At 43.6% G+C, this 26,981-nt stretch overlaps 1 protein-coding gene across 2 annotated transcripts in view; it reads right to left on the reverse strand.

The window, feature by feature from the left end:
• Positions 1–26,981, reverse strand: part of agrn (agrin) — a 174,209-nt gene that overhangs the window by 43,199 nt on the left and 104,029 nt on the right. For both annotated transcript variants that reach the window (XM_085345367.1, XM_085345366.1), the window contains 9 exons: positions 20,653–20,850; positions 19,947–20,147; positions 13,300–13,448; positions 12,129–12,234; positions 9,545–9,655; positions 8,833–8,997; positions 7,232–7,375; positions 4,389–4,513; positions 4,166–4,271 (listed from right to left, as the gene is read on the reverse strand). In XM_085345367.1, the coding sequence (XP_085201493.1) occupies positions 4,166–4,271; positions 4,389–4,513; positions 7,232–7,375; positions 8,833–8,997; positions 9,545–9,655; positions 12,129–12,234; positions 13,300–13,448; positions 19,947–20,147; positions 20,653–20,850 (1,305 nt within the window). The remainder of the gene's footprint in view (positions 1–4,165; positions 4,272–4,388; positions 4,514–7,231; positions 7,376–8,832; positions 8,998–9,544; positions 9,656–12,128; positions 12,235–13,299; positions 13,449–19,946; positions 20,148–20,652; positions 20,851–26,981) is intronic.

Raw genomic sequence — 26,981 nt, forward strand, 5'->3', positions numbered from 1 at the left:
GCAAGGAATGGATGAATGACTGAGCATAGATGGAAGTGTTGGACTTTGTTTTACTTAACTGCAGTAAAACCTCAAAAATCACACCAGAGGAAATAAAAAAAAACATAATTAGCCAATAAACCATAACAAAATCACTTAATGATTATTACAACCTACTGCTCACTATAACTTTTTTTCACTCACTATAACTCCTGTATTCAGTGAGTGATTATGTCTCTTCTAATCTTCTAACCCATCTCCCCGATGTTCACCAGTGTCATTAAGTAATTACATTAGAAACCACACACATACACAAACAGGCCTGTTTGTACAAGCAGCCCGTGATTAAAAAGCCTGCAATGGATGAGATGTCAGAAATCTTTGTTTCAGGGGTCTTAAGAGTGAAAATGGAATATGCCAACAGATGACACATCGCATTCGGGCATGTGCACTCCGCCTGCAGACGAGTTATGTTTCCCAAACCAGGTTAAACTACTCCAGTTGGTGTCAGCGCATTGTGTGGAGGGTATTTGTGCTTGTGTTTGTACACATATGGCATGCATTCGTGTGCACAATATGCATGTTTGTGTGTTGCTGTGCCAATGCCTATGAATTATATATCCATATTCAAACGCTGCCCTCCAGTAGCACAGCTTTAATCACCAACAGCCAGTGCCTCCGGTGATGAATGATTGATAGAAATGGGGCAGAAAAAAAAGAAAGAAAAAAAAGCCGGCTTTAACTCTGGCTTCAAAGAGCGCTGCTTGCAGAGAGCATGAGTATCCGTCAACGCCACCACAACACACTCGTGTCAATACACACACACACACACACACACACACACACACAGACACACACAGAGAGAGAAAAAGAATCCTTCCACGTGAGGGGAGCGAGAAGAGCCTCTCTGTAAAGAGCCCATCATTACCAATGCAAAAAGCTCTGGTGCAAAAGGACAAACTGTTGGCGATAAAAGAGAGATAAATGGGACAAAAACTCCTGCGGGAGATAAGTGAGTTGGCAGGGAGATGCTACGTAAGCGAACACTTCAGATTTAGCCGTGGCGAGGAGTCACGGCAATATTGTCATTATTTCTTCGCTCCTTGCTGTCCCACGAGCACAGATGTGTGTTAGCGAGAAGGTGAAATGAAGAGGAGATTAAAAAATAAAAAGCTATACCGTAGACATGCGCCTCATTAGGATTCGCCTAACATTATGTGTAGGACTTAATTACACCGCTATAATCGCTTAGTTGATCGGCAATTATTCACCGAGGTGTGAAATGTGATACCTACTGAGACGGCAGAAAGCCCGGGAGACGCACAGATTGTCAGCTTAAAGCTCGGAAGATATTTGTAATAGAGAGATTTGGAGTGCATAGAGGAGCGATGCTATCACCAAGGAAGGTGGCATGCATCGCGTTTCCTCTTGGCTACACCTGTCAGTCTTGTGCCAAGCTTAGCGTCAAGCGGATTGGTCCCTGGAAAGGGCCTAATGTGTGTTTGGGTGTGTGGGCATCTCCAGAAGCAAGCTCAGCGACATGGGATAAAGCAAGAGAGGAGCGCTCGTTGGGAGAAAGCAGAGAAGGACTGACAGCACAGTCTGTTCAGCTGACGCTTCTCTTAATCACGTTTAACAGTCCATTTGCCTTTTTTTTGCTTTATTTCCTCCCAGTCGAGCACTGGACAGTAATGTCACAGAGTAGAGAGCAAAATAAATCATAGTCATCTCGGCTTGCTTCAGCTGTGTACTTATTGTTGACAGGTGATTATTAAGATTGTTTGTGGAGTCAGCCACCCTCAGTGAGGAGGAGGGATTCGGAAAGCGCAAACTGGAGGAGAAAGACAAGGAAGCCACAGAGGCAAGGAGAGGAAATGATAGGGAAAAAGAGCCTGACAGAGAAAGGGTTTAAATCAGATGGAAAATACAGGTTAACAAATCAGCAGCAGGGAAACATGGCATGGCAAACTGAACGAGGGAGTGAATAATGGCACAAAAAAAATCGCAGGACATGGAGGAGAAGGCAACAGAACCCTGACTAGCAAGCAGGCAGAGGGCTGCCTGTGCCATATGCTGGCCTTCGTTGCCAATTTGCTACAAACTTACAGGTAATAACACCATATGGGAGAGGCAGGTCATTGCCAACATGGTGGCCATTTCCTCCCGCTGCCAGAATTTGTTCACCGGTACAAATGCCCTCCCTCCAGTGCTCGGTACAGTGTTTTATGCATATTTTTTTGAGGATTCTTCTCTTATCGCTTCATCTTTTGCTGAGACCTAGCAAAGAAGCCGGCAATACTCCTCCCCATACTCTGCGGCTGCTTGGAGGAGACTTCAGAGAGAGCCGGGTAACATCACAGCTCTCTGTCACAGGCAGAAAGATTTGAGGAGCTTTTTCTGCAGGCTTGTAATTTCTTTCCTCAGCCTGCCCATTAGCGGCAGACTGCACAGCAGCAGCAGAAGCAGCAGTCACGCTCCCTTGTATAATAAAAAGTTGCAACAGATCAATGATGTTAAAAAAGATCAATATTCACTCATTTATAGCAGAGCCCTTGGCACTGCTCTCCTGTCAAACCACGGAGCAGCTCGGCGAGCATTGGCATGCCACGGCGCTGTGGCCCGGCGTCTGGAAGCGCTGCGTGTAAACAGTGGGAGGGAGGGCGGGCTTGGCTCTGGCGTGGTGAGGGGTGGAGGCAGAGCAAATGCTAATTCGCACCCAGCCACACGTGAAATGAGCTCGAGATCTAACTCCCGAGCCGACAGCAGCGCCAGAACAGCAACCCGCGGTGCGACCGCATCCGGGTGAAGAAATTAAAAGATCCTCCGCGGCTGCTGGTGGGGCCCGAGTGCTCGCCTGTCTCTTCATCGTCCCCGTAGAGATAGAGAGAGAGTCCACTGCGAGGCGTCTTCGTGCCTTCTGTGTATGCAGAAATGCTAGGTGAGGGATTACACACAACCCACATCTCTATTGCCAGGCAACAGAGGAATGTGAGACCAGACTGGATTTTGGCTCCATTTGCTGGTAACCCACGGCACTGAATTTGTAATTACCAGATGTTCAGGGACTTATCAAAGCCTTGTCAATTCCTTACTGAGCATACTCCTTTTTTTTTTTTTTTTTTTTAAAATCCGACTACCTGAAACTACAAATCAACATACACTATATCAACATCCTTTCCTGTCTGGAATACTGCCATTTCAGTCTGAAGGGGATCACTCAGGGAAGAGGGGTAAAAGGGACGCGTGTCTCTGCATGAGGTCATTTGATCCACTAAATGATGAGGTGAATGAACATTTTTCTACCTGAAAATGTAAGACACCTGGCAGTGGCTCGCGGCCACAGCTCCACAGCTGGCGTAGAGCTTCCTCCTGCTCTTGCCGGCGGCGTCTCTAGAATTCTGCTGTGACGCAAGCTGGCAGTCGGCGAGACCACTTCACTGTACATGAAAGCTGTGGCCTTGGCAAGGGTCCCAGTGCCTATTACACCGATCCAAGCAATGTCCATCAGCATGTGGGCTGGGATGGAGGGGAGGGGGGACAAGAGCTGTACCTTTTCCTGAGTACACATGTACTCTACATGTGCAATCATACTTCAGCAGCATCGTGTTCCTGGCAGCATCAAGCTGCGAAGGGATTGATGTATTCCCCAACAGGGGGTTTGAAGATGAAGCCAAATCCCAACAAAGGGACTGGAAAGCAAAGAGGAAGTGTCATTGCTATCTGGTGAGTTTGCAACGCACAGACTCCAGTCAAACTTGTTTTTCTTTTCAAAATAAATAAATAAATCTCCATCTTAATTCTGAGATCCCTGTAGTGTGGCACATGCTTTCATTCTCACCAGGCAGTTTAAAACCAGGAGGAGAGACAGGCTTGTTCGATATACAGAAGTGCTATTGAACATGATGCGTGTAAGATGCTTTTATTATATACTCTTCAGCACTTGAATTACCTTAATAAGAAATAAGCACAGCTGCTCGAGTGTGTGCAGAAACATTTATTTTAAGATAAATGTGCTCTCACAGTGCTCTGACCTTACTTTCTGAATCAGAGTGATGGATAGGAGGAGAAACAGCAGGAGGGGGTTAATTTGAGGCCCTCGGCACTGCTCATTATCTTTTGATCAGGGACTGACAACAGTTGGCTATCCGTGTGTCTCGTTATGCATGGAGGTTTCTACGAGGCTCACCTGTGCACTGTCCAAAGTGCTGCACTGTGATGTCCTTGTCCTGTCTACAGGCTATGGTCCTCAGCTGGCACTGGTCGGCATAGGTCACCCCATCTGAGCCGCACACCTGCTCCACAGTGACAGAGATGGAGCGAAGGGAGAACACGTTAACTCCCTACAGGCAACTACAAGAATGTGTTTCCATTCAAACAACTTATTTCTTTAGACAGTTTGAAAGACACACCTTGGTTTTGTTTTTCAAATCGCAGTCAGGTGAGGGGCACTCACAGTGGGCCTGGCCATTCACCTTAATGCAAGTGGCTCCATAGTTACATTGTAACTCTTCACAGGAAGTTGGGGCTTCAGGACCTGTGGGAGAAACAAGTTTACACTGCTATACGTTCTGTACGCACTATATGGACAAAGGTACTGGGTCATCTATGCATCCTGTTAGAGCACCACTCTCGAATTCAGTGAGCTCTTCATTCTTTCATCAATGACTGTGAATGCAGGCTGCATGGTTAGGTGCTTGATTTAAAAAGTCTGTGGCAATGGGACTGAAAACACCTGAATTTAAAGATTAAGAGGTGTGGCCCAACACTTTTGTTCAAATAGAGTACTTTATATACAGCAATGGAGACTGTGAAATCAGACTATAGCTGGCACCATTTCTGCCACGTTTTGTTGTTTCGTAGTGATTTCCTCCTTTATTCTGTAATCCTTGTTCTTTCCTGTGAGTGTTATTTCAACACGTTCTCACTCCCAAAGAGTAATATATATAGTAATACACTAGGTGACAAATCGTCAACATACTACACTTCCGGGCACCCAACACGTTCGTAAATGATGAGATCGGAGAAACGATTAAACTTGAGAACTGTTTGGAATCAATCTACATGTGTTCGTTCAATTTACTTAAAACGCTTTGGAAAACACTATTTAACGTCACTAAAGTGCTGGTACAGGTTAGTTAGTGTTAGGGCTGGAATACATGGCTTGAACGTGTATTACCGCAGGACCGCCATTCTGCTGGATTTCACCCATAACCCGGCGCGTAACATAAGAACGCGGAAGGTCACCTTTCGCGTTCCTCAGGAACGCTGCGGAACGTGACAAATCATCGGGATGTTACGCCTCGGGAGTGAGATTGGGCTGGTTATTTCCATTATTCATGTTGGCCTTCCCTTGCTTTTTTTGTGTATTACTGCCCTTTCATTCCTGGTTCTTTGTTCCTAGTATAGGTCCAATCATGTTTGTCCATCTAATATGCTTTCAAGACTCCAACCTTTACTTTCTGTCAGCTGGTTTTGCTGATGCTTAAGGTTTTGAATTTTTGATCCTGGTCTCCTGTGTTTGGCTCTTTGAAAACATTACAATTTCCTGTGTATCAAAATGTCAACCTTTCTGTAGGTACCAAAAGTTCGGCCAGTTAAACACCCAGTAAAGAATAAAATACAGTTGAACACAATAGTTAAGAACTGAAATAACCAAAACATGTAAAGAAAAAGTCTTTAAAAGCAATGTAAAAGATGATACTGCATACAGCAGTCACTCTGTCTCTCTTGAGTGTTAACAGTGACGTGGGAACAGACTATAAGCTGCTGGTTTAGAGTACAGGGATAGCAGTTCTGATATATATGCTGGGATCAGGTCCTGAGGGGATTTCAAAGTATAACAACAAACTGTGTTATAAGCCGTCTAGCTATAAAACTTTAACCCCAAACAGCGAATAACAATTCATCTGCACTGCTGACAACATTCATACTATACTTGTGCTATTGTGCCACAGTTTTAACCTCCTAAGACCCGAACTCTTTCATGGCATGCATTTTTTATTTCTCTTTGATATTTGGGCTGATTGGGACCTGATGAATGTAAAAACAAAGAATTACAAGATTTTTTTTTTTTTACTTGATTTTTGTTTCTGAGAAAAATGAGAGACACATATGAGGACATTCGCTTTAAATTTGGATAGAACAGTGTCAGTATAATGTCCTCATAATTGGATATCAGGGCCCTGAAGAGCAAAATTTAGTATTTTGGTCTAGACAACCCATAATTTGATGTCTACATATGTGGACGCCAGGTCCTAGGAGGTTAAAACACCACTTGTCGCACTCGGGGTGATTTTATAGTGTGGAAAGAGTGAGCTGAAAGACTTCATCCTTGTCTTGTATTCAGCATCTTTACACCAACCGTATAACAGTGATAATAGAATTCCCAAATTCTCTGAGTTTCAATTATTCATGGCATGCACAGCAATTTTCCAAAACTGCTGCACAAAAAAAAGTTGATCTTCTGAGGGGCCCAAAGGTGAGCACTCAAGATCTCTCCTCAGTTCTCCCCTAAAGACTGTTTGAAGCCTTGAAGCTGTCGCAGCAGGATCTGCTGCAGGGAGTCCACCATCCACCCACCTGGATGTGAGTGTGGGGTCTTTGATTGTTTCATCACAGAGGCTTAGAGCACCCCACCCTTTAGCTCCTACTTTTATGTGCTGCACCCTCCTAGTACTCGTCCTTTTTATCTGGCAGGGTGTGTGGCGAAGAGCCCCACCACTGTGCTGGGACTGCTGGCTTCATTAAGCATTTGACTTCCAGTCGATATCTGATGGTGCATCTTAATCATGGAGCTGCAGGCCCCCACAGCAGGAACTAACCTTTCCTTCAACCGGCTTTGTGGCTTGTACAATCACCAGGGCTGTTTTTATTATTAATCAAAAGTAATCAATAGTCCTTAAACAGAGGTATAAACCCACACATTCAAAGAACAATGAATCATCACAACTGTGTAGAGAAAATAAAATATCAATGGGAAATGTGTCATCCACATGCCATTTGTACACTTGAGTATTTTCCTAATCACTATTGATCAGCTCTCTTGCAGCCACTTCCTTCTTTGCCAGTAAAGCTGATGGATGCAAAGAGCCGATGAAGAAAGAAATGGCTGCTTCCAGGCTGATCCACAAATCAGATAAGTGACAAAAACCACTTTGGAATGATAGAGAGAAGCTGGAACCAAGGAGAGAAATGTGTGTGTGTTTGGTTTCTGAATGCCCCACACACTGGCCTTGATGCTCTTTCTTATTACCTTTGTCGCAGCCATTCATGCCCATCTTGCTCCCATCTGGACACACGTTGCACTTCATGCCCTTCACTCCCGTCTTGCAAGAGCACAGACCCGACATCTGCTCACAATCATCCCGGACTGAGCCCGTAGCGTCGCAGTTGCATGCTGCCGTGGAAAGGTGGAAAAAAAATGAGAGAGATTGATGAGGGGGGAAAAAGGCCAGTCAATTAGCGACGACGGCAGGAAGAGAGATAGGAATAGCTCGGTTTATAGTCTGTACAAACTGTGCTTGAAGCAACCTTAGCCTCTGTAGCGTTGTGCTTGAGAGACATCTTTGTCTTAAGTATCAAGGGTTGGTAATAGTTCAACCAGCCCTAGGGGCCACAGGAGGAGGACAAGAAGGAGGGGAATGAGTACGTAAGAGAAACTCAGGAAAACAACGCCGGGGAAGGACATCAAGTCCATTATGTTCCGGGAATCAATGACGTGTGTTGTTTTCCACTCCTCTCCTGCTGAACGTGGTATTGGCGTGTGGTGTGCTGTCTGCTTGCTTTGGGTAAACCTTGTTAAGGTCAGGCCACGGGTGAGGCACCTGCAGGCTTCCTGCTGTTGACTGAAAATGCTCTGTGACTTGGGGAGCTATGTCCTATGATACCTCAGCGGCAGGATACGAGCTAGTCACCATATTGCATTACACCAAGACAAACAAGGGGTCCCGACCCTGTTCTTTACTCGAATACAAATGAGAATGGTTCATTCAGTACAGCCTTGACAGGTCTAAAGGACAAAGTAAGACATCTTTCCACAAAAACTCTCATCAAATAGTTAAGCTCTATAAATATATGGAGCTTAACTAGAAGAGAATCTAATTTGACTGACTATATTTTATGGATATTCATTTTATAAACTTCTGTTCTAAAAAGGGTAGCTCGGAGGCACTGCTATTAATTCAGTGAGAAATGTATTGTCAAACTATGGCTCTTATCTTGAGAAATATGACTCTCACTTATGTAGAGTGGATTCCAGCCATGCAGATTTGGATTTATTTGGCAAAGACTTTAGTTTTACAGACTCAGAGGTTTTGGGTTTCTTCCCAGAAAACATTGGGGGGAATAACTAACATTGTTTATACTCTGGAAAAAAAAATTGTTCAGTAACTATAAAAGTAAAGTAGATCAGAAGAAAAGTGCACACAGAAATATTGATGGTGTATCTAGAGCAGGCGGTGTGAATCATACAAGTCAGTCAGGACTTTGCAAACTATGAAAGTTGGAGATGTCTGCGGAGATGCTGGAGATGAAAGTTCCAGATCCTGACAAGTTGCTGACAAGACCCACTGACAAGACCCACTGGAGATCAAAGCTGAGGCCCACGAACTAAACCGACTTTGACATCTCTGATCTAGACTAACTATTTCACTATTTCAGGATTTCTGAAAACCAAATAAAACCTCTCTGCGTGTTAACACTTTGATGTGCATGGATTTTTTTTTCGGTGTGTGTGTGCACAGACCATTTGTGGAGAGGAAATGTAAGGATTGAAAAGTAACATACATAAAATGAACGTCATCGAAATAAAACACATTTGCACAGCTGATCAGATACAAAGAAGGAATTCCTCACGAGTGCAGCCGCTCATGTTCTCTGTCACGATGCCGCGGAAATTCCAGAAGCCCGGCTCACAGCGGTCACACTTCTGCCCTCCGACACCCGGCTTACAGGAGCACTGCCCGGTGGTTGGATCGCACGTCCCCTTGTAGGAGCCGTAGATATTACACTGACAGGTAGCTGAGGGGAAAAGAGCAACAAGGAATTTCACTTTTCTACAGCAAACTTACACTGCTGCTGTTTATAGATCCCTGTAGCTTATAAGAGTGTGATGGATACTCTGTATTAGAGATTTATGCTAGGCTCAAATGTCAGCTAAACCCTATTCCGCAAATAAAAAGGCGGATAAAGCGCGCTGAGGTGATTTTCCTTTTTTCTAAATCTCTGCGTATTCTTATTTCTCCGTCTGCATTTTCTCCATCCATGCTGTATCCCCTGGCTTACAGCTCGATGCAAGCCTTTTCTCTTCCATCTGCGCGCTATCATTTGTCAGGATCATCAGATGAAGAGATTTTTCTGTTGATACAGCGCAGAATTATCATAATTATTCCTTGGATTAAGATGAAACTTTTCGGCTCTGCAACTTTGCTACTGTAATTGCAGTCAAGGACAACGAGGCCCATATGCTGCAAACAGCCTGATACTATCTACTTTTTTTTCCTCCTTTTTTTTTTTAAAAACTCGTGACACACTGACGGGTCAAAGTGGGACACAGAATAGGACTCACCGGGACATCCTGCCTGTCCAACTCCTAAGGCGGCCGTCACATTGTCTGAGCAGCAGCCGTACACTGACACGCTGCAGTGCTCGGATACCGTCGGGTCCGGCAGAGATACGGCTGAAATCACCGATGAGGTAGGGAAGGAAAGGGAGGGGAGATGGAAGATGGAACAGGGAGAGAAAGAGGAACACCAGCATTTGAGTGATTACTGTAGGGTTTGTTGATGGTGGTGGAGGAGGGGAATTAAACAACACAATCTCTGAACAACATGTAACTTTTTTGCCAACAATGAGATTGGCTTGAGGGGCAGAGGTGGAGAGCCTGGCAGTCGGCTTCAAGATAACAATTCTATTTGCTACTTTCTCCACAATGACTCAAAATCAGGGGGAAAATGATGCTATTACCTCCAGTGAAAACAAACAATGGCATTTCTGGTGAATGTGCAGAAGCTGACATTTACCACCTACTAGAAGGCATGTTCTCTTCATTTGTTCTTGTCTAATATTACGAAATTGCACCGCTGCCCTACAACCTTCAAAAAAAGAAAAGAAGAAGAAGCAGAAGAAGAAAAAAAAAAAAAAGGCCTGCTGCATAATGCGAAGGAATTTGCCAAGCAGTTTCTGCCTGCGCACACTGTGTGGAGAGCTCCTTTGTCTAAGGATGCACAAGACGCCAAAATAGTGTGACAGCACTGAATACAGAGCCACATTCAACAAAATAAAAACAAATGCGTTCCTCAAACCTGGCGCTTCTCCAGAAATTGGAAGAGAACAACAAAACAGTCAGTGGGAGGAAAATAGGATTTGTTTAATGGCCGGAGCAAAAGCATCATTGTTCACATTTTTTCATACTTTGGAGTGAAAAGTAAAGTTGTAGATAGAAACGGGAAAACCCTTGGTTTTCTGTGTGTCTCTCTATTGCCCTCCCCATCGCCTCTTTTAGTGTTGCTCATTTGGAGTTTGGAGGCTGGAGATACAGGGGCCATAAATCACACTGTTACTGGTGTGGATATGAGCCTCAGCCTAATGGTGATGACTCGGTGCGCTCTTTTTCCAGTGCTTTCCCACTCCAGAGATGGGCTTTGGACACAGTTCATTTAACTTGCCACTTTTCAGTGCTCCATTCGGCTATCTGTACTGAGCCTATTAGGACAAGGAGAACTTTTAATTTCATATGTTCTTCCACCCTTCAAGGGTTTTTCTCCATTGTCCGGCACAATGCACCTCGCTGTGACATGCAATATTACCCTCACATTTTCAAGGTCCACTGCTGCGCCTTCTCCGCTTCGCTGATTGTTGCTGGTCTTTTATATTCCTGCAAGGGCACATCTGCACATGTGTCTAGTAAACCAATAAAAATTTCAGTGGATTATATTGAAATCCCTGACCCTGATTTGAGTTTGCAGGCGGCAAAAAAAAAAAATACTATTTTAAATGCTACAAGAGGCAAACTTTACAAATGTGCATGCAGCAGACGGCTGTGTTGACACTGTATGCAAAGTAGGTAGCTTTTCAAACTGAGAACCTCTGAAATACAAGGTTGCTTTCATGCTCCGCTACTGAGAGCTGGCATGTTTTGATAAAGTTTATGGAGCTGAGGTCAAATGAAGTTTCTCCTTACATAGCTAATGCAGAGGGCAGTGAAATTCCCCAAGATCTGAGTCCCCCCCCCCCCCCCCATTAGCCAATAGGAGATGAGAACCCAGAGGCCTTGTACCCATAGAGGACTCTTCAAAAAAGGATTGATTATCCATGGATGGTAGAGAAGCGTGACAGTCAGTGCCCAAGGAGGCCAGCTTAGGAAGGAGAAGAATCTGCAGAGATGTGTGTGAAAACACTGGCAGCTCCTTCATTCTCACTCTCTTCAAACTCTCTCCATCCTCCTCTCTTTCAGACCCAAGGGGAATCAAACAGACTGGAATGATCACACAAAATCCCTTAAGTGCCTTTTGCTCTGCTCCCTGGCCTGTGCTAGCAAAAAGCTCTTCATTTAACATAGCCACAGAGAGGAAGATGGTTAACCTTTGCTGCTCTGCCACTGATCTCACAGCGTTTGTGGCTGATAAATGTCATTCATCACATGCAAAGAGAGGGAGTTTATATTAAAGGAAGAGGGGAAAGTGGTGTCCTGAGGGCTAAGAAGCAAGCTCCGGAGCACAGGTTTATTGCTTTAAATTCTCTGAATATCTGGACAGAAAAGTGAGCCTTTATTACTATCTGTTAGTTCACACTTGGGCCCGAGAGGAAGATTTTTAACTCTGCTCACGAGCCGGCCCACGTGGACTAGCCACTTCCCAGAAAAGCTGGAAAGCTCAAAGTGTGCTGAGTCAACCTTCCCTGAGCAAATTACACAAACCCACACATCAAATTTAACACTGACCTCCCATCATTTCACTTGCTTATGGCTAACCAGGTCACACTGAAGAGAGACACAAGCAGTGCTGTCAGAATTACACTCAAACTAGAGACAATTACAACCCCATCGATGGATGGAATGAGTGGAGAAATGGGATGTCAGCGACAATGAGACTTGATGAGGGTGCTCTTGTGCACTGCAATGACATCGACTCTGAGTGGCGTAATGTACCGACCTGCACAGGGTCCCTGATTTTGAATCAACAAGTGCTCTCGTTTCTCACATCTGGCCTTCTTCAGCTCGCACTCGTTGCTGTAGTTTTTCCCATCGGAACCACAAACCTGCAAAAAGAAAGACACAAAGCAGAGTCTGAAGCAGCGTCTAGCTTAACCCCTCAGCTCTTTTTGCTCTACCTCGCTTCAGTTATTACCAGGCCGCGTGTTTTTACCGAGGCGTGCCCTGTATTTAAAGTAAAAGCGCATTCACCTAGACGCTGAACTAAAGAGCCATTAAGTGGTTAGTTCGGTTGCTTTCAATAATACTTCACGGCCTTTGTCAGGTGGCGTTTTTACTCAGTTGTAATGGACGTGGTTTAATCAGGTGTCATCAGTTTCACCACACTTAAGACCATGCGGTGACACCTGAGCCACATCCGTGACAACAAAGCAAGCTGCTGCTGCTCATGACGGTAAGATGACCTCGTGGGAAAAGAGGATATTTTTTTTGCTCCTGCTTATTAGACAGGTCTGTTTCTGTCGTCACTGGAGCTTTCTCCTCGTGTCACGTGGTGTTCAGTCAGGTAAGCCATAAATACAGTGTTTCTTTCCCCTGTTATGCAGACTATGTCAACCTATATGTTCCACTGACGGACGCAACATAAACACCATCTCCAGCCTTATGCCTCGCCTTTCTGATGCTTAATTGTGGATGTCACAAAACTTTCTTCTGCCCAGTTACTCAGTTTCTGGGATCCTTTTTGAGTTTTGCGTTGGCTTACAAATTACCGAGGTTGTACAGTCATGCTGTCTCCGAATAAGAAATGCTGCGAAAAGATTTTCCATCTGAAGCTGACCTTGAAAAAGTCCCCCGTGCCTTCATCCACGCCCCCATGTTTTACAATTTTGTCAAATTTACAAGAAAATAAGAAAGAAAGTGGCCCCTGATGGATTTTGTAACAAGCGAGGTTATTCGGCAAATTCAGAAGACATCTAGATTTCTTTTTATGCTAAACAGACAAAAATTCAGGAATAATTTTCCATGTCATTTTATAGGAGATTGGAGTTTGTCCGATGAAAATGTCAAAAGCAGATGTGTGCGATTTATGTTTTTGCATTTTGCTTTGAAGGCACTGGAAGATTTAACCACATTAGCAGCTAATGGCAAATGATTTTTGAAGGCTGTCTTACCAGGCTGTGAGGCACACTCGTGCAGCTGTATTCACAAAGGCATCGGTCGCTTTCGTCTTCTGCGTCTTCGTACCACGTGCCTCCAAATACGAGACAGCGGTCCTGTTCACAGCTCTCCTGACCCGATCCAGACCCGCCCGAGCCGCAGTCTGCATAAAAAAAGACACACAATATCATTAACAAACATATGCACACACATCACAATCTATACATCTAGCGGGCATCATAGTTTTATTTGTCTTGAAGTTAAAACTACATTTAAACACTGTGGGCGCCGTAAAGTTAAGATAATTTACATTTCCCCTCATGATGGCGAGAGGCAACCAAAGGCGCTGCTGGTAGTACAAGATAATGACGGTGTCTAGCGAGGGCCACCGATTGACTAAATAAATTAGACATCTCTGCACCACCAGTGAGGCATCCTTTCATTTCAATTACATCAGAAACAAAAAAAGGGGGAGGGAATTATTAACTCCGGCCTCCAAGTGTGCGGAGAGAATTGGTGGCGAGGCCTGCTTTATGGGTGTCTGCTTCCCGATATGAGAATGCAACTAATTGCAAAGTGTTCTGTAAAATCTAATTATCTCCCAAGACTTTAAAGAAAGTTGTCCCGGCAACTCTTTAACTGCGACCCTGAAATGGCTTTTTGCTTGTTTTAAAAATGCACGTCTGTGTATCGCAGTAGGAGGAACAGCTAAGGCTGGCTTAATGTTTATAGGGAACGAGGCAGAGCAAGGACAAATAAAAACCCAATTAGGGGCCAGGATGTACAGCTCTACAAAATGATTTAAAAAGAAGCACCAGAAGGGGGGGGGGGGGGGGGTATTTGACAAGTGGGTTGATTTGAGGAAGACAAATTTGGGGAAGGGAGGGGGGGATTGCAAAGTGCAGGCAAAAAAAAATGGGAGGATCTGGCTTTTGAAGTTGCAAATTTTACCTACAGTGGAACTCCAGAGGGAGATTAGGTAAACGTGTGTGAAAGCGGGGGAAAGAAAGCATGCAGCATGAAAGACGGAAAGAATGTCAGACAGAGCGAGGCACCCTGGGGGCTGGCAGAAAGTTCATTTAAAACAAATTTGTTATTCAAAAAAGGACTACAGTTCAACTAAAAGCTCCCAGCGCAGGCAGAAGACTCAAAGCGCATTAGGTAATCGAGGTCTTTCTTTCCCTTCTCGTCTACTTTTAGGGCTCGTTCGGCTCAGTGTATTGATGCACTGCCTCTAATGGTTAAATCAATGTCATAGTGTAATGGAAGTATCACTTAGCATAAACTGTCTCCCAAAGTAGATTATGGAGCAGGTCACAGTGCACGGTGCGGGGAGGGGCCGATGAAGCCCCGGCTGTTCTTCGATATGGGTCATCAGCTGTGGTGCTGGGAGAGATCTGAGTGGTCGATACGGCGGCGGAGACGTCGCTTTACTATCTGTGCCTTCAACAGAGGAGTTGGAGCTTTGTGAAGAGTGCCCCCCCCCCCCCACCCCTCCCCGAGAAAACCCCCCCAAAAAACTAGGAACCATCAGTGCTTATTAAAGCATCGCTCTGTCTCCATTTTAAAGCCCCAACCCTAATCCGTTTACTTAAATTTGCCATTGTTGCAACTTATTGATTTCGAACCACAGTCCGAGTTAAACATAACATTTTGTGACACAGCTAATGCGCTGCGTAATGGCTTTCAGCTGCCAGTGACATTATCGCAGGTACTCGGCGTCAGATGGCATCTGAAAGTGAGAAGAAGAGATCAGAAACAGAAAGGGAGCTCAGCAGCCTGTGGTCGGCTTCCTGTATCTGTTTACTGTTTGCCAGCTCAGCACGACGCAGTAAAAAGGAAATGCCGGAGTAGCCAATTCATATTCCACTCAGGTCCCTTCACACAGACAAGATAAATATATAAAAAGAGGTAAGACACTAGAATGGAATAAATAAAAGTGAAAGGCGAGGGGAGGGGGTCCTAATTAGCTGTTGTTCTTTGATGTGCCCGTCACCCACGCTGCCTATGAACCTTTCAATTAATATGTCCCCAGCCAAGATGGCTGCATCAGCTATTCTCTCCGTACTGCCCATCCGTTTCTTTTTACTCAGTCTTGTCAGAAGCCTGAGTCTATTTAGCCAGGGGAGCTCCATTAAGAAGCCAGAATTGAGCGGCGGAGAGAAGAAAGGAAATGAATTGCATAAGAATAATGTCCGAAAAAGACTGAGAGGCTTTGACAGTAGAAATAATAGAGGAAGTGAAGAGGAAGACGGTATTGTCTTGAACTGTGTGCTACTGAAAGTAGAGGGAAGAGGAGAAAACATGAGAACCTGGGTAAATTATAGATGACGGAGGGGAGGGGGCTGTAGATGTTCAGCAAACCAGATTTGTTGTGTCAACATCAATGATCCAGGAGACATCTGATATTTCTATTAGAGATGGACCGATCCGATATTACGTATCGGTATCGGTCCGATACTGACCTAAATTACTGGATCGGATATCGGAGAAAAATAAAAAATGTAATCCGATCCATTAAATATCACGAAAGCACCTCACAAAACTTGCAACACGCCGTAACTCACCTCAGAACGTTAGCAGTCGGAGCAGTATGCATCACGTGATAGAGCAGCTGTGGCATGCCGGACCTGTCGGTGGTCTGGATAGCATGCAGAGCTTCGCTAGCAACCTGGCATTTCATCTCCGACAAAGTTATCCCCGAGAGAAGTAAAGCAAGTGTGTAAGTCCATCTCTGAATGTTTGTAAAGCATTCCCACGTTAAGCTTAACAAGCGACTGCCTCTCGCTCTCCGGCTGCTACTTCAATCATGAAACTGCTTAAATGATCAGCTGATCGGCTTTTCTGTCGCGAGTCCGTCTCTCTTGTTTGTTTTTGGCCCACTTTGCACCAGAAAGAGGAAACCAGCGGCTGAACAACAGCAGAACGTTTAAGCTTGATAAGCTGTTGTTAGAATTTATTTAATATTTCTTTCTACACCAGGATCTTTTTTTATGTAGCTGACGCTGGTAACTGTGCAGGGGCGGATCTAGCAAAGTTTAGCCAGGGGGGCCGATAGGGCATGAACAGGGAAAAGGGGGCACAAAGACATACTTTTCTTTCTTATTCTCATTTAAAATGTCGAGCTTTTAATAAATAATTATCTGACACCCAAAGTTTTAATTTGATGTAAAATGAATAGAAGTCAATTACTGTCTATAGTGACTATTAAGTCTAATATATACCCTAGTAAGCTATAGTACTTTTTACTTTGGGAAGGTACCATCTGTGCAGTCTGCAATTTTGTTGAAGAAAGATGTTGAATCTATTTAATATTTCTTGAAAAATAATTGATTTCTGTGCATTTTTTTTTCACACTGCATCAAATTAAGGTTGATTACGTCGATTAAGCATCATGAGGTGGCGCGTGAGGGGTGGTTCCTTATTTTTTATTTATTTCTTTTTGTTGTTGCTGGGAGTTGGAACCCTATTAGTTAGGTTGCTTAATATTTACGCTAAGTACTCTTTAAAATACCAGAATAGGGAGGATGGTGTAGGTCTAAGTTTATTAGATTGATCAGTATTGCTGAACTATGAAATATTTTTTTTGTATACAGGTATAACAGAATAGCTTTAGTGTAGTTGTTGTTTTAAACTTGAGTATGAACTTGCAGACTTGCAAAATGCAGCAAGATATTTTAAAAAACAGTTTTGTTGATTAAAAAACACTATATCGGATTCATATCAGTATCGGCAGATATCCAAATTTATGATATCGGTATCGGTATCGGACATAAAAAAGTGGTATCGTGCCATCTCTAATTTCTATGATACCTCTGATATCATGACCTGACTGAATGTCAACATCTATGACATTAAAGAAATTCTCCCTCTTTGAAAATGACAACGGTTTTGCTCCCTCTATCAGTACCACCTTCTTTGACTGATGTGACAGCACGTTAGCCTAAATAAAGTTCCTGTAGGACGGAGAAGCATCACAGCCAGTGGGAGGATGGGGTGTTTTTAGATGGCAGGAGGAGAAAAGAAGTTTTGTTGCCTCAACGGAAGGTTAGAAGCCCCCATGATGAATGGACCGTGAAGGAAAAATGCGCTGATCACACTCCGGGAAGCTCTCGTGCCACCCAGCCACTCACTTGCCTGTTTTTTCATGCCCTTTCCTGTCTTTTGGAGCTTGATCACATCCGTGCCGTGTGAGGAGCGACGAGGGTGAGGATCCAGCATCGCCGTGTGATCCTGCTCTCATAATCTTGTTTATTAAATGTCTATTCAATTAAAAAAGGGGGCTCGGGCCTCCGTAGGTGATGCACTGCTCTCAGTTACCACTTTGTCAGTGTCGAGAAAAGGAGCTGAGGCCAGGCCTACCCGAGTGTGAAATTAAACAGGTGATAAATTTCCCTGTATGGCCAACAGTGGGAACACTGTCATTTTTCATTACTGCTAAATAAAAAGGCAGGAGAAAACAACTTCCATTTTTATGCCGTGCGCTCCCCTCCTCCCAACAAGACTAATGAGGATGGTTTTTAAGTCAGGTCTACGTAAGCAAATAAATCAACACATTCACTTCCTCTCTGGGCTTATCTTAGATTTGAAGTATGGAGTGGGGAGTTGCGCATACTGGTGATGTAGAGCCCTGCCGCTGTCTACAATAGAGCCAGAAAAAAAAACAGAATTACATTTTGTGACAAGGGTGCTGTATAACACAGCATGTGCTCTTAATTTTGCCAAATCTACCACTGATACTGTACATGTAGGCAAGGGTGAATCCATCAGCAGCAAATCCTGTTTAAGACAGGCAGGAGGAGAGAAGTAGAACAACTTTCTGCAAATTGGTTTTGACTGTTTTACAGGCTTCCTGTGGAGGGTCCGGGTCAGATTTGAGGGGGCCGAAAGAAGGGGGGGGGGGGACAGAACCGTCTGCTGCCCCTGGGGTGAAATTTATTGATTTCCGCCGAGCCCTTCTCCACCCCTGTCTGTGAAAGCCTTGGCGCCCCTTTTGTCAAGAAGGACAATTTTGATGGAGAGGAGTGCAAAATGGAAAGAGATGTGAGTGGGTGGGACAGCAGGGTGCGATGTGGAGAGCAAAAAGAAAAAAGAAAGGGGAAAAAAAGAAAAGATTCTATTGTGTAAGCCTGACAGTTCTCTCTGAATCAAAATGAGCAAGCGATGGGAAAAAGGAGAATGCTGAGAGACAGTATGGTAGAGAGAATAAAATATAAAAACAAAGCCATCAGCCACTGCAAGCAGAGCAATGCCCTTGGGATGCAGATGAGAGTACTTTTTGCCTGATACAACCAACAGACAATGAGGAGTGTGTAGCTGCGTGTGTGCGTGGTGACAGTAAGTCTGCACGTCTGCATCGAGGGCATACAGTTTCACATTTCTTCATGCTCCACATACAAAAAAAGTCACTTATCTCAGTCAATGAAATGATGTTAAATCGGCCACAAGAAGCTTTGATGGTGCGATTCGCCTCGCAGGCCTGGGGCCAAATACGGCAGACAATGGTAGTGGGGGGGTTAGGGAGGAAAAAGAAAAAAGACCCCTGGCTGTAGCAATCAAAATGGAAGTGGATTCCCCCTCATCTCTATTTGCCCTGTCCTCCATCTACCCCCTCCTTTCTTCTCTCCAGCCATCCCTCCTGCTGGCAGGTGTAATCTGCTCCCCTTCACACCTTGTCAGTAGATGACTATGTTCACCGTGATGGCCAACTAGCCACGAGGGAACAGCAGCATTGCCACTGTCTGCATTTAAAACCAGAGGCTGGCATTTTGCTCCCTCCAGAGTTGTCCCCAAGAAGGGGATGAGCGAGGGACTGTGATATCCCGCCTCAGTCTGTCAGCGCTGATCAAGATATGATCTGCACGGTGAATTAGAGTTCATTTATTCAGAATGCGAAGCGATGACAAAGCTACAGGCATGGAAATGAGGGATACTCACATTAAGTGCCATCAGTCACGCATTTGAAAGCCTAATTGAATAGAAGAGCTAGATAAAATGTGTACCCTAGCTGTCACAACACAAACAAACACAACCTAGCCCCCCTCCTAATAAAAGCCGAGCATAATAATTCGTGCTATTACAGCTCGTGCTGCGAATTCAGGTAAAAGTACATGCAGTAATCACCAGCCTACAATTCACAGATCATCTTTTTAGCAGACATAATATTCTCAGGCTCTAATATACTTCAGTCATCTATACTCAGCCCTTACCTCATTTTTAGCTACCTCTAATGCATGGAGCATTTAGCTTGGGATCCCATCTACAAGTTCCAAATATCAAATGAAAAACTGTCTGCAATTAATTAGTTTCAGTTTATTGAGGCATCAAGGAGCAATGGGGGGGAAGCGGTGAGATCAATAAACAAAAACCAGCTGCAGCTCATACGTTGCACAGCACGCTCGCGAACAAAGTCAGCCAGACAAGCAGCCAATGAAAACACTGCGTTGAAAACGTACAGCTGACCTGAGCTTAATCACCCAGAAGTCATTTCTGGATTTCTAACAGGTTTTGTTTACAGAAACACACTTCGGCTGTCGCCTCATGTTTTTTGCAGTGTTAAGCCGACGCAGACGTCGCAGCTACGAATCCACAAACGACTAAATACGGCACCGCAGGTCGCTTGATAAAGATAATTACACCGTTTCAAAGTCCATTTTCCTACCTTCGTCGCAGCTGCCGAGCCTCGCCACGTCAATTCTCGTCATCTGCGTGCAGGAATGTCTGCGAAGTTCACACTCATTGTCGTAGGTGGTGCCATCACTTCCACACACTGGGGAGTAGGGCTCGCCTGAGCACGGCGGGCACTCACACCTATTCTGGACGCACCGGGCACCCATGGCACAAACAGTGTTGCCACATGTTTCTGTATTAAACACACAGCAGAGGGGCAGGCCACAGCATGACTGGTGAGTTATTTTGATGGATATGATCCACATGGACATTCAAAGTCATCTCTGGAATATATTTTTAAACAGGATTTCTCTTTTCCTTTTTCTATTTGTCATGCACGCTGCTTCCCCTCGTAATATATTCCACTTTAAAACATATACAGCACATGCTGCTGGAGCAATTTCCCATCTGAGAATTCAGTTTGACAAGTTTGCTTGTATTTGAAGTGCCTGCAGTTTTATGAGCTTCCTGATGGGCACTATTTTTACATGTCATTTCCATATTTAACTCAGAGCCAGAGGAAAGAAATGAATCTTTTACATATGAACATTGCACACTTTTTCCCTAGCCTAATATCAAATCACCAGTTTGTGCTAAGATCGCTGATGTGTCCTTCATATTTATACTAATAATGACACACTGAAGATGACATACTGTAACTACCAGACATATTCTCCATAAATGTATGCATTACTTACTGCACTCTCCTTGGCCGACCACTCGGAGGTCCATCTGTTGTTTGCAGGCCCGCACATGCAGCTCACACTCGCTGTTGTAGGTGGTACCATCGCTGCCGCACACAGGCTGGTGGGACTTGACACACTCTGACGGACACACACACTGCTTGCTCTGGGCATCGCAGATTGCCCCAAAAGAGCAGTTGGCACAGGCCTCATCTAGATGGGGACAAGCAGGCAAACAAATGGTTAAGTGTGTCTGTGCATGTGTGCTTCCTGTGGGATTACATAACCTTGGCGCCGAGGTCTGATTCTAAGAGAAACGGTGAATTTAGAGGATATTAAGTTTCTTTTACACTGCTCGTATTAATGTATGGTAGACTTAAAATGGATTCTCTTATGTTATCATTATGCAAATGCAGTGCAGTGCAGTGCTTTTCAGCTCATCTTACTTTCTGATGATGCTTGAAACATCACTTAAGTGAATATAAAGTTGCGAGGGAATGAGTTTCTGGCTACTACAGATTCTTAAAGTAGTGTTGGTTTGTCATTTGGTCTTTCAGCCACAACATTAAAACTACTGACAAGTCAAGTGAATAACACTGATTATCACATTAGGATATAATGTTCTGCTTGGAAACACTGGGTCCTGTCATTCATCTATATGTTACTTTGATATCACACGGGGTCATATGATTGTTGGGTTTTTCTCTGTATGCGTTGCTGTAGGGTCTACCTTACAATATAAAGCACCTTGAGGTGACTGGTGTTGTGATTTGGCGCTGTATAAATACAGCTGAATTGAATTACTTTGACGCACCCATTATCATTAATTTTGAAAATGTTGGAGACCAAACTGGTGAGGTGCTAAGCAAAGAAACCAAAACTGTGCCAATACTGGAAAAAGTTCAAACTTACAGTACAAATATTTTACTTTACAAGCTCAGTATATGGAGTGAAGATTTGGAAAATTCAATCTTACTAGAGGATGGAAAATCAGAGTACTGAGATCCCACTTAATTACACACCACAGAACTGGATGCTTCAGCCCTAAGTCTTTGTGGCATAGATTCAAAAAGATGCTGGAAACGTTCCTCAGAGATTTTGGTCCATACAGACATGATGGCATCGCACATAGACTGCAGCTTTGTCAGCTACACATCCGTGATGAAAATCTCCAATCCCACCACGATCAAAGGATGGCCAATCCATCTAAGTACAGTGAACTTGTGTTCAAGGAACCAGTTTGAGGTGATTCGATCTTTGTGACATGGTGGGTTATCCTGCTGGAAGCAGCCATCAGAAGTTGGGTACACTATGGTCCCAAATGGTTGGACAAGGTCTGCAACAATACTCAGGTAGGCTGCGGTGTTTAAATCATGCTCAGTTGCTATTAAAGGGCTCAAAGTGTGCAACAGAAGTATTACACCACCATCAGCAACCTGAACCATTAATACAAGGCAGGGTGGAGCTGTGATTTTATGTCGTTTACGCTAAATTGTGACCCAAACTGCTGAATGTTACACCAGAAACTAAGCCTGATCAGACCAGCTAATGTTTTTCCAATTTTCCATTGCCCAGTAGAGGTGAGCACATTGTAGCCTCGGTCTTGACGAGGCATTTCTGACCAGAAAACCTTCATTCAAATGATGTTTTGTCCCTAGAGATGACTGTGTGGAAAAATCAATTTCTGAAATGCCCACAGTAGCCCGTCTGCCACTAAAAAACACGCCACCTTCAAAGTCCGTTTGAACTTCAGCAAGATGTCTTGAACACGTCTACACGCCTAATTGGAGTTGCTCCCGTGTGATTGGCTAATTAGATATTTGTGTTAACAAGCAGTTGAACAGGTTTGCCTAATAAAGTGGCTGGAGAGTTATGTTACTCCTGACACATTGCATTGTTATATAAATAGACAAGGCACCAACGTCTAAAGGAACACTAAAACAGTTTGGGTAGAGTGACACATGAAAAGAATATTTTAAAAGAAATTCCACTAAAATCAAAACTCTTTCTTCTTGGTGAGTGTTTAGATGGACACGGTAACAATGGAAATGAACAAAAGTGGAAAAATAACTCTGTTTTTTAAATGGATAAAAAAAGAACATTTGTATTCTATATGTCTCATAATAAAAAATGTCTCATTTGTTGCATTTTTCTCATGCAAAATTATGCTAAGAACTAAGCATGAGAATCAAGGCAAACATTATTTACTATTCAGAGCTACAGGAAATAACCTGTTTTCCCATTTTTCCTGGGAAAACAAGGAATTTGTATAAAGCTTTATTAGTGTACATGAGGTACATTCACATGATATTAAAGAATACAGAAAGCCGCACACATGCCATTTAAAGTTTACTGCATGTCAGAGGTAAAAACTATGCCATGAAATAAAAAAACTTCCCAGACAGAGCCCTACCACAGCACAAATCCATGGAGGAGGATTTTAGAAAAGATGCTAAAGTGCATGAAGTTCCCAGGAGCACAGTGGGTTCCATCACTAAAGAAATTTCAAGCCAACCAAAACCAGTCTTTCTGGAACTGAAACTAAATAGCTGAACACAATGAGCTTTGAAAATTGTCACCAAAAATAGATGAAGCTACCAGAAGGTCAACCGCACTCAGTCAATCAGGACTTTATGAGAGTGGTCAGAAACTGAAGCTAGTCCTGAGTAAAATCCACAAGAGGGCCATGCTAGAGTTTGCCAAATTACACTTAAATCATTCTGAAAGCATGAAGGAAACGATTCTCTGCTCTGATGAGACAAGAATTGAACTCCTTGGCCGGAATAGCAATTGTTGTAAGTAGTGAAAGCCAGGTACTGGATGGGAGTAGCCAGCACCATTTTTTGGGAAGCCTTCTCAGCAGCGGATGCTGAAAAGAACTAGCCTCAACTGAGTGTGACAAATCACGCTTTCCCTTAAGATTGTAAGGCTAATTATATATGGCCCAAAATATGCTGTTTTTCCACCGCTTTTCAGTCAGAATCAAGCTGAGAACATCTGTATTCTCTTGCCAGATGCTACCAGAAAAAAAGCAAAGAGAGCTTTTGAAATCCTTGATTTTAGTATGAGGATTTATCTAGCTCATCTGTTGACTGATTGGCTGAGACAACGTTTCCCTCAAAAGAAACAGCAGGGCAGGCTCAGGGTGCTGACTGAGCTCTCATGGGGACATGAAAGAAAAATGAGAAGGCAAATCCAAGTCCTCATACACAGAAAAGGCTAGTAGTATAGACACCTTTTCCTCTGACACCAATTACACTGGGAGGATTGCATTAGCACAGCTCACTATCACATTCAATTAGGGGCAGGCTAATACCCACCGCTGATTTAGCACTAATTGAGAGAGGCAAGGCTGGCTGCTGGAACCCTCCACATTATTAATCTGTTTATTACTCTTTTAGAGCCATTCATTTCCTTCATCTCTCCATCTAATGTGGGCATCCGCTGCTTTCTTGATTAACAGCTATCCACTTAGAAGTGGATATGGCAAGAAACGTGGCACTTTATGTACAGTACATGGCCTGTGGGAGCCTGTAGGAGCAAACGTTTCATTCTGTGGAGGTGGAATGATCAGTTCTATGAAGATATGCTTAAATTAAACTGCACGAGCAGGACATTCAGGGCAACTGTCTATGCTAAATTCATGTGTGCTTTTGCTCTGGGGCTATTTTTCACAGTGTGGCCTTCTGTCTTGAGTTTGAGGACATCTGAGTGCCTTGGCACCCGATGACATTTTTCTATAATCATATTTTAGGCTCCAAGTTTGTTGCAACAGTTTTTGGATTGCTCTGACCTTTTCCAACATGTCACATTTTTTTTTGCAGAAGGACCTTTACACTATTTTGCTGTTGAAGACCTGACCAGCACAGACCCGTTCAATACTCTTGCTATCATCTCGGTCACACACAGCAATCCAGACCTCAGCGTCGGTGGCTGACCTCACTGATGCATTTTCTTTATAGGATGGGAGCAAATTCCTGCAGATTCCACAATCTTGCAGAAGATTACCACACCATACTTTCACAATGGGGTGTCACATAAGAGTGGAGTATTGAGGTACCATTATTGCTTTTGTCAGTATTTAATGGCTAAGAGTACTTAACAATTATTTTCATTGCTCTCGAGGAAAAAAAAGAATCTCCCCTGCACAGCTTTTCTATGACAAAAAAGAAATAAACATAAAACATAGTAAAAGTGTACTGCTGTGGTCGTGGATCCTCTGTGGCTGAGACAGCTATAAATCAGGAAGTGGAAGTGGTGAGTGTTGTCCTTTATCAGGCCCTGTGTCCTGATAGTAGCCTCGCTTCTTTATCAGCTCCTGCCCCTCGCACCTGGCTCTCTGCACTGCCTGATCCTCCAGACAACATGCATCACAGACAGAAGAGGAGGGGAGCCTCAGTTCAAAGCCGGGAAAAGAGAGGAGATTGTTGCCATTACTAATAATGTTAGGATGTGTACTTTTTGTCATGTCTGATCTCTGAATCAGTCGTCTTCAAGTCTGTCATCACCATTTCTGGGTTTCAGTGGTTTCTGAAGGCAACCTCGCAACCATTAAAAGTTCAAAATTTAAGGTAAAAAGTCTGGCTGGCCATTATGAAACACAGACATGACAATAAAGAATGGGAGATATTACAACAGGGGATCTTTCATCTCATGCAAATGCTTTTCAGGCGCAAGAACCTAGAGAAATATAGAGTATGACACACTGTCCAAGATCAAAGTAAGATATTTTAAAGCCTTTTTGTGTGAGTTCTGATAAAAAACCTGACACAAATATTCACTAAATAGCTTAAGAGTCAGCTAAAATTAGTTCTGCCTTTACAGCAGAATGATTCAGGCCAATAAAGGCTCAAAGATGGCACCATTCTCTGGTCCAAAAACAGCTGCCAGCTGTGAGTATGGAGATCGGCTGATCATTAGATATGCTTAATAACATTTGGGCAACCATTTAGGCAGCACTGGCACCCAGATCACGGGAGTTAGAATGTTCGCCATTCAGAGCAAGTCTGCCATGAGTCTGGCAATAAGGTGTGCTTAATCTAGACTCTGGCTGGGGTATACAAGTTTGGCATATGTGAAATCTACAGTATGTTTCTAAACTGTCTGAAGGTGCTCTCTAAAATGGTAATACTGGCATGGCAGGGAGCAAGGTCCAGGTCAAGCTGAACATGGTTGCATGGCCTAACAAGTGAGCTACGGTGGTACCCACACAAACTGTTCCTGAGCCTGGGCAGTGATTTCCATGTCTGTTTTTGATACAGTGCCACCTGAAGGCCTGAAGATTGTGGGGTTCACATGTTGAATTTCCTCCTTGTCCCTTGCACAAAGAGTTCTCCGGATTATCAGAAACATCAGATTTAATATACCCTAGACCACAGGTGTCAAACTCCAGGCCTCAAGGGCCAGTGTCCTGCAGGTTTTAGATGTGTCCTTGATCCAACACATATAAATGGCTAAATTACCCCCTCAACATGTCTTGAAGTTCTCCAGAGGCCTGGTAATGAACTGGAGGCCTGGAGTTCAACAGCCCTGCCCTAGACTTGGAGATATACAATGTTACATTGACAAATGTTATTTTGAAGTTTGTATATGTCATTTTTTCCGGACTGGTGAGCCTGTAACCACCTTTTATTTTTGAGAAACTCTCTAAGATGCTCTTTTTGTACCCAGTCATGTTACAGACATATTGCCAGTTAACCTAATCCTTTGTAAAATGTATCTCTAGCCGTTTCTTTTTAGTACCACTTAGTTTTTCCAACCCTTTGCTGCCCATATACAAATCATCTTGAGACCTGCAGCCGCCATCAAATTCAAAATGAGCAAATATTTCTCATGAAATAGTAAAATGGAGCATTTTAAACATTGTTTTCTATGTTCTACTGTGAATAAATCATTGGTTTATGAGATTTGCAAATCATTGCATTCAGTTTGTATTAACGTTTTAATAACATGGGATCCAAACTTTTTTGGAATCAGGGTTTCATAATATCCTCACGCATGTCTTTAACTATCAAAGAAAACCTTTCTTCCTTTGGATGAGGACCTGCTAATATTTTGTCAAGGTCCCCTTGGAGTCCCAGAGATCTGATGTTAGCAACTTTGCACTTTAACAGTTTGTGCTGCTGTGTTTGGACAAAGTGTTTGTGGAGCTGAAGGTGAGAAGGAGGAACAGGAGTGGGTTGGTAGAAAAGTGTCCTTGAAAACATAAAGAACTGACTCATTGAACAGAAAAAACAACAACAAAGACCCTCCAGCTTTACAGCATTTTTTAGATATCCTTACTGGGGAACACCTGAACTGCAGCTGAGGGGGTCTGGGAGGAGTAGTACCTCAGGATTAAACAG

This window comes from Diplotaxodon limnothrissa, linkage group LG20 (assembly GCF_057381915.1).
Source record: "Diplotaxodon limnothrissa isolate DT_005_m linkage group LG20, D_limnothrissa_male_GT1.1, whole genome shotgun sequence".
NCBI lineage: Eukaryota > Metazoa > Chordata > Actinopteri > Cichliformes > Cichlidae > Diplotaxodon > Diplotaxodon limnothrissa.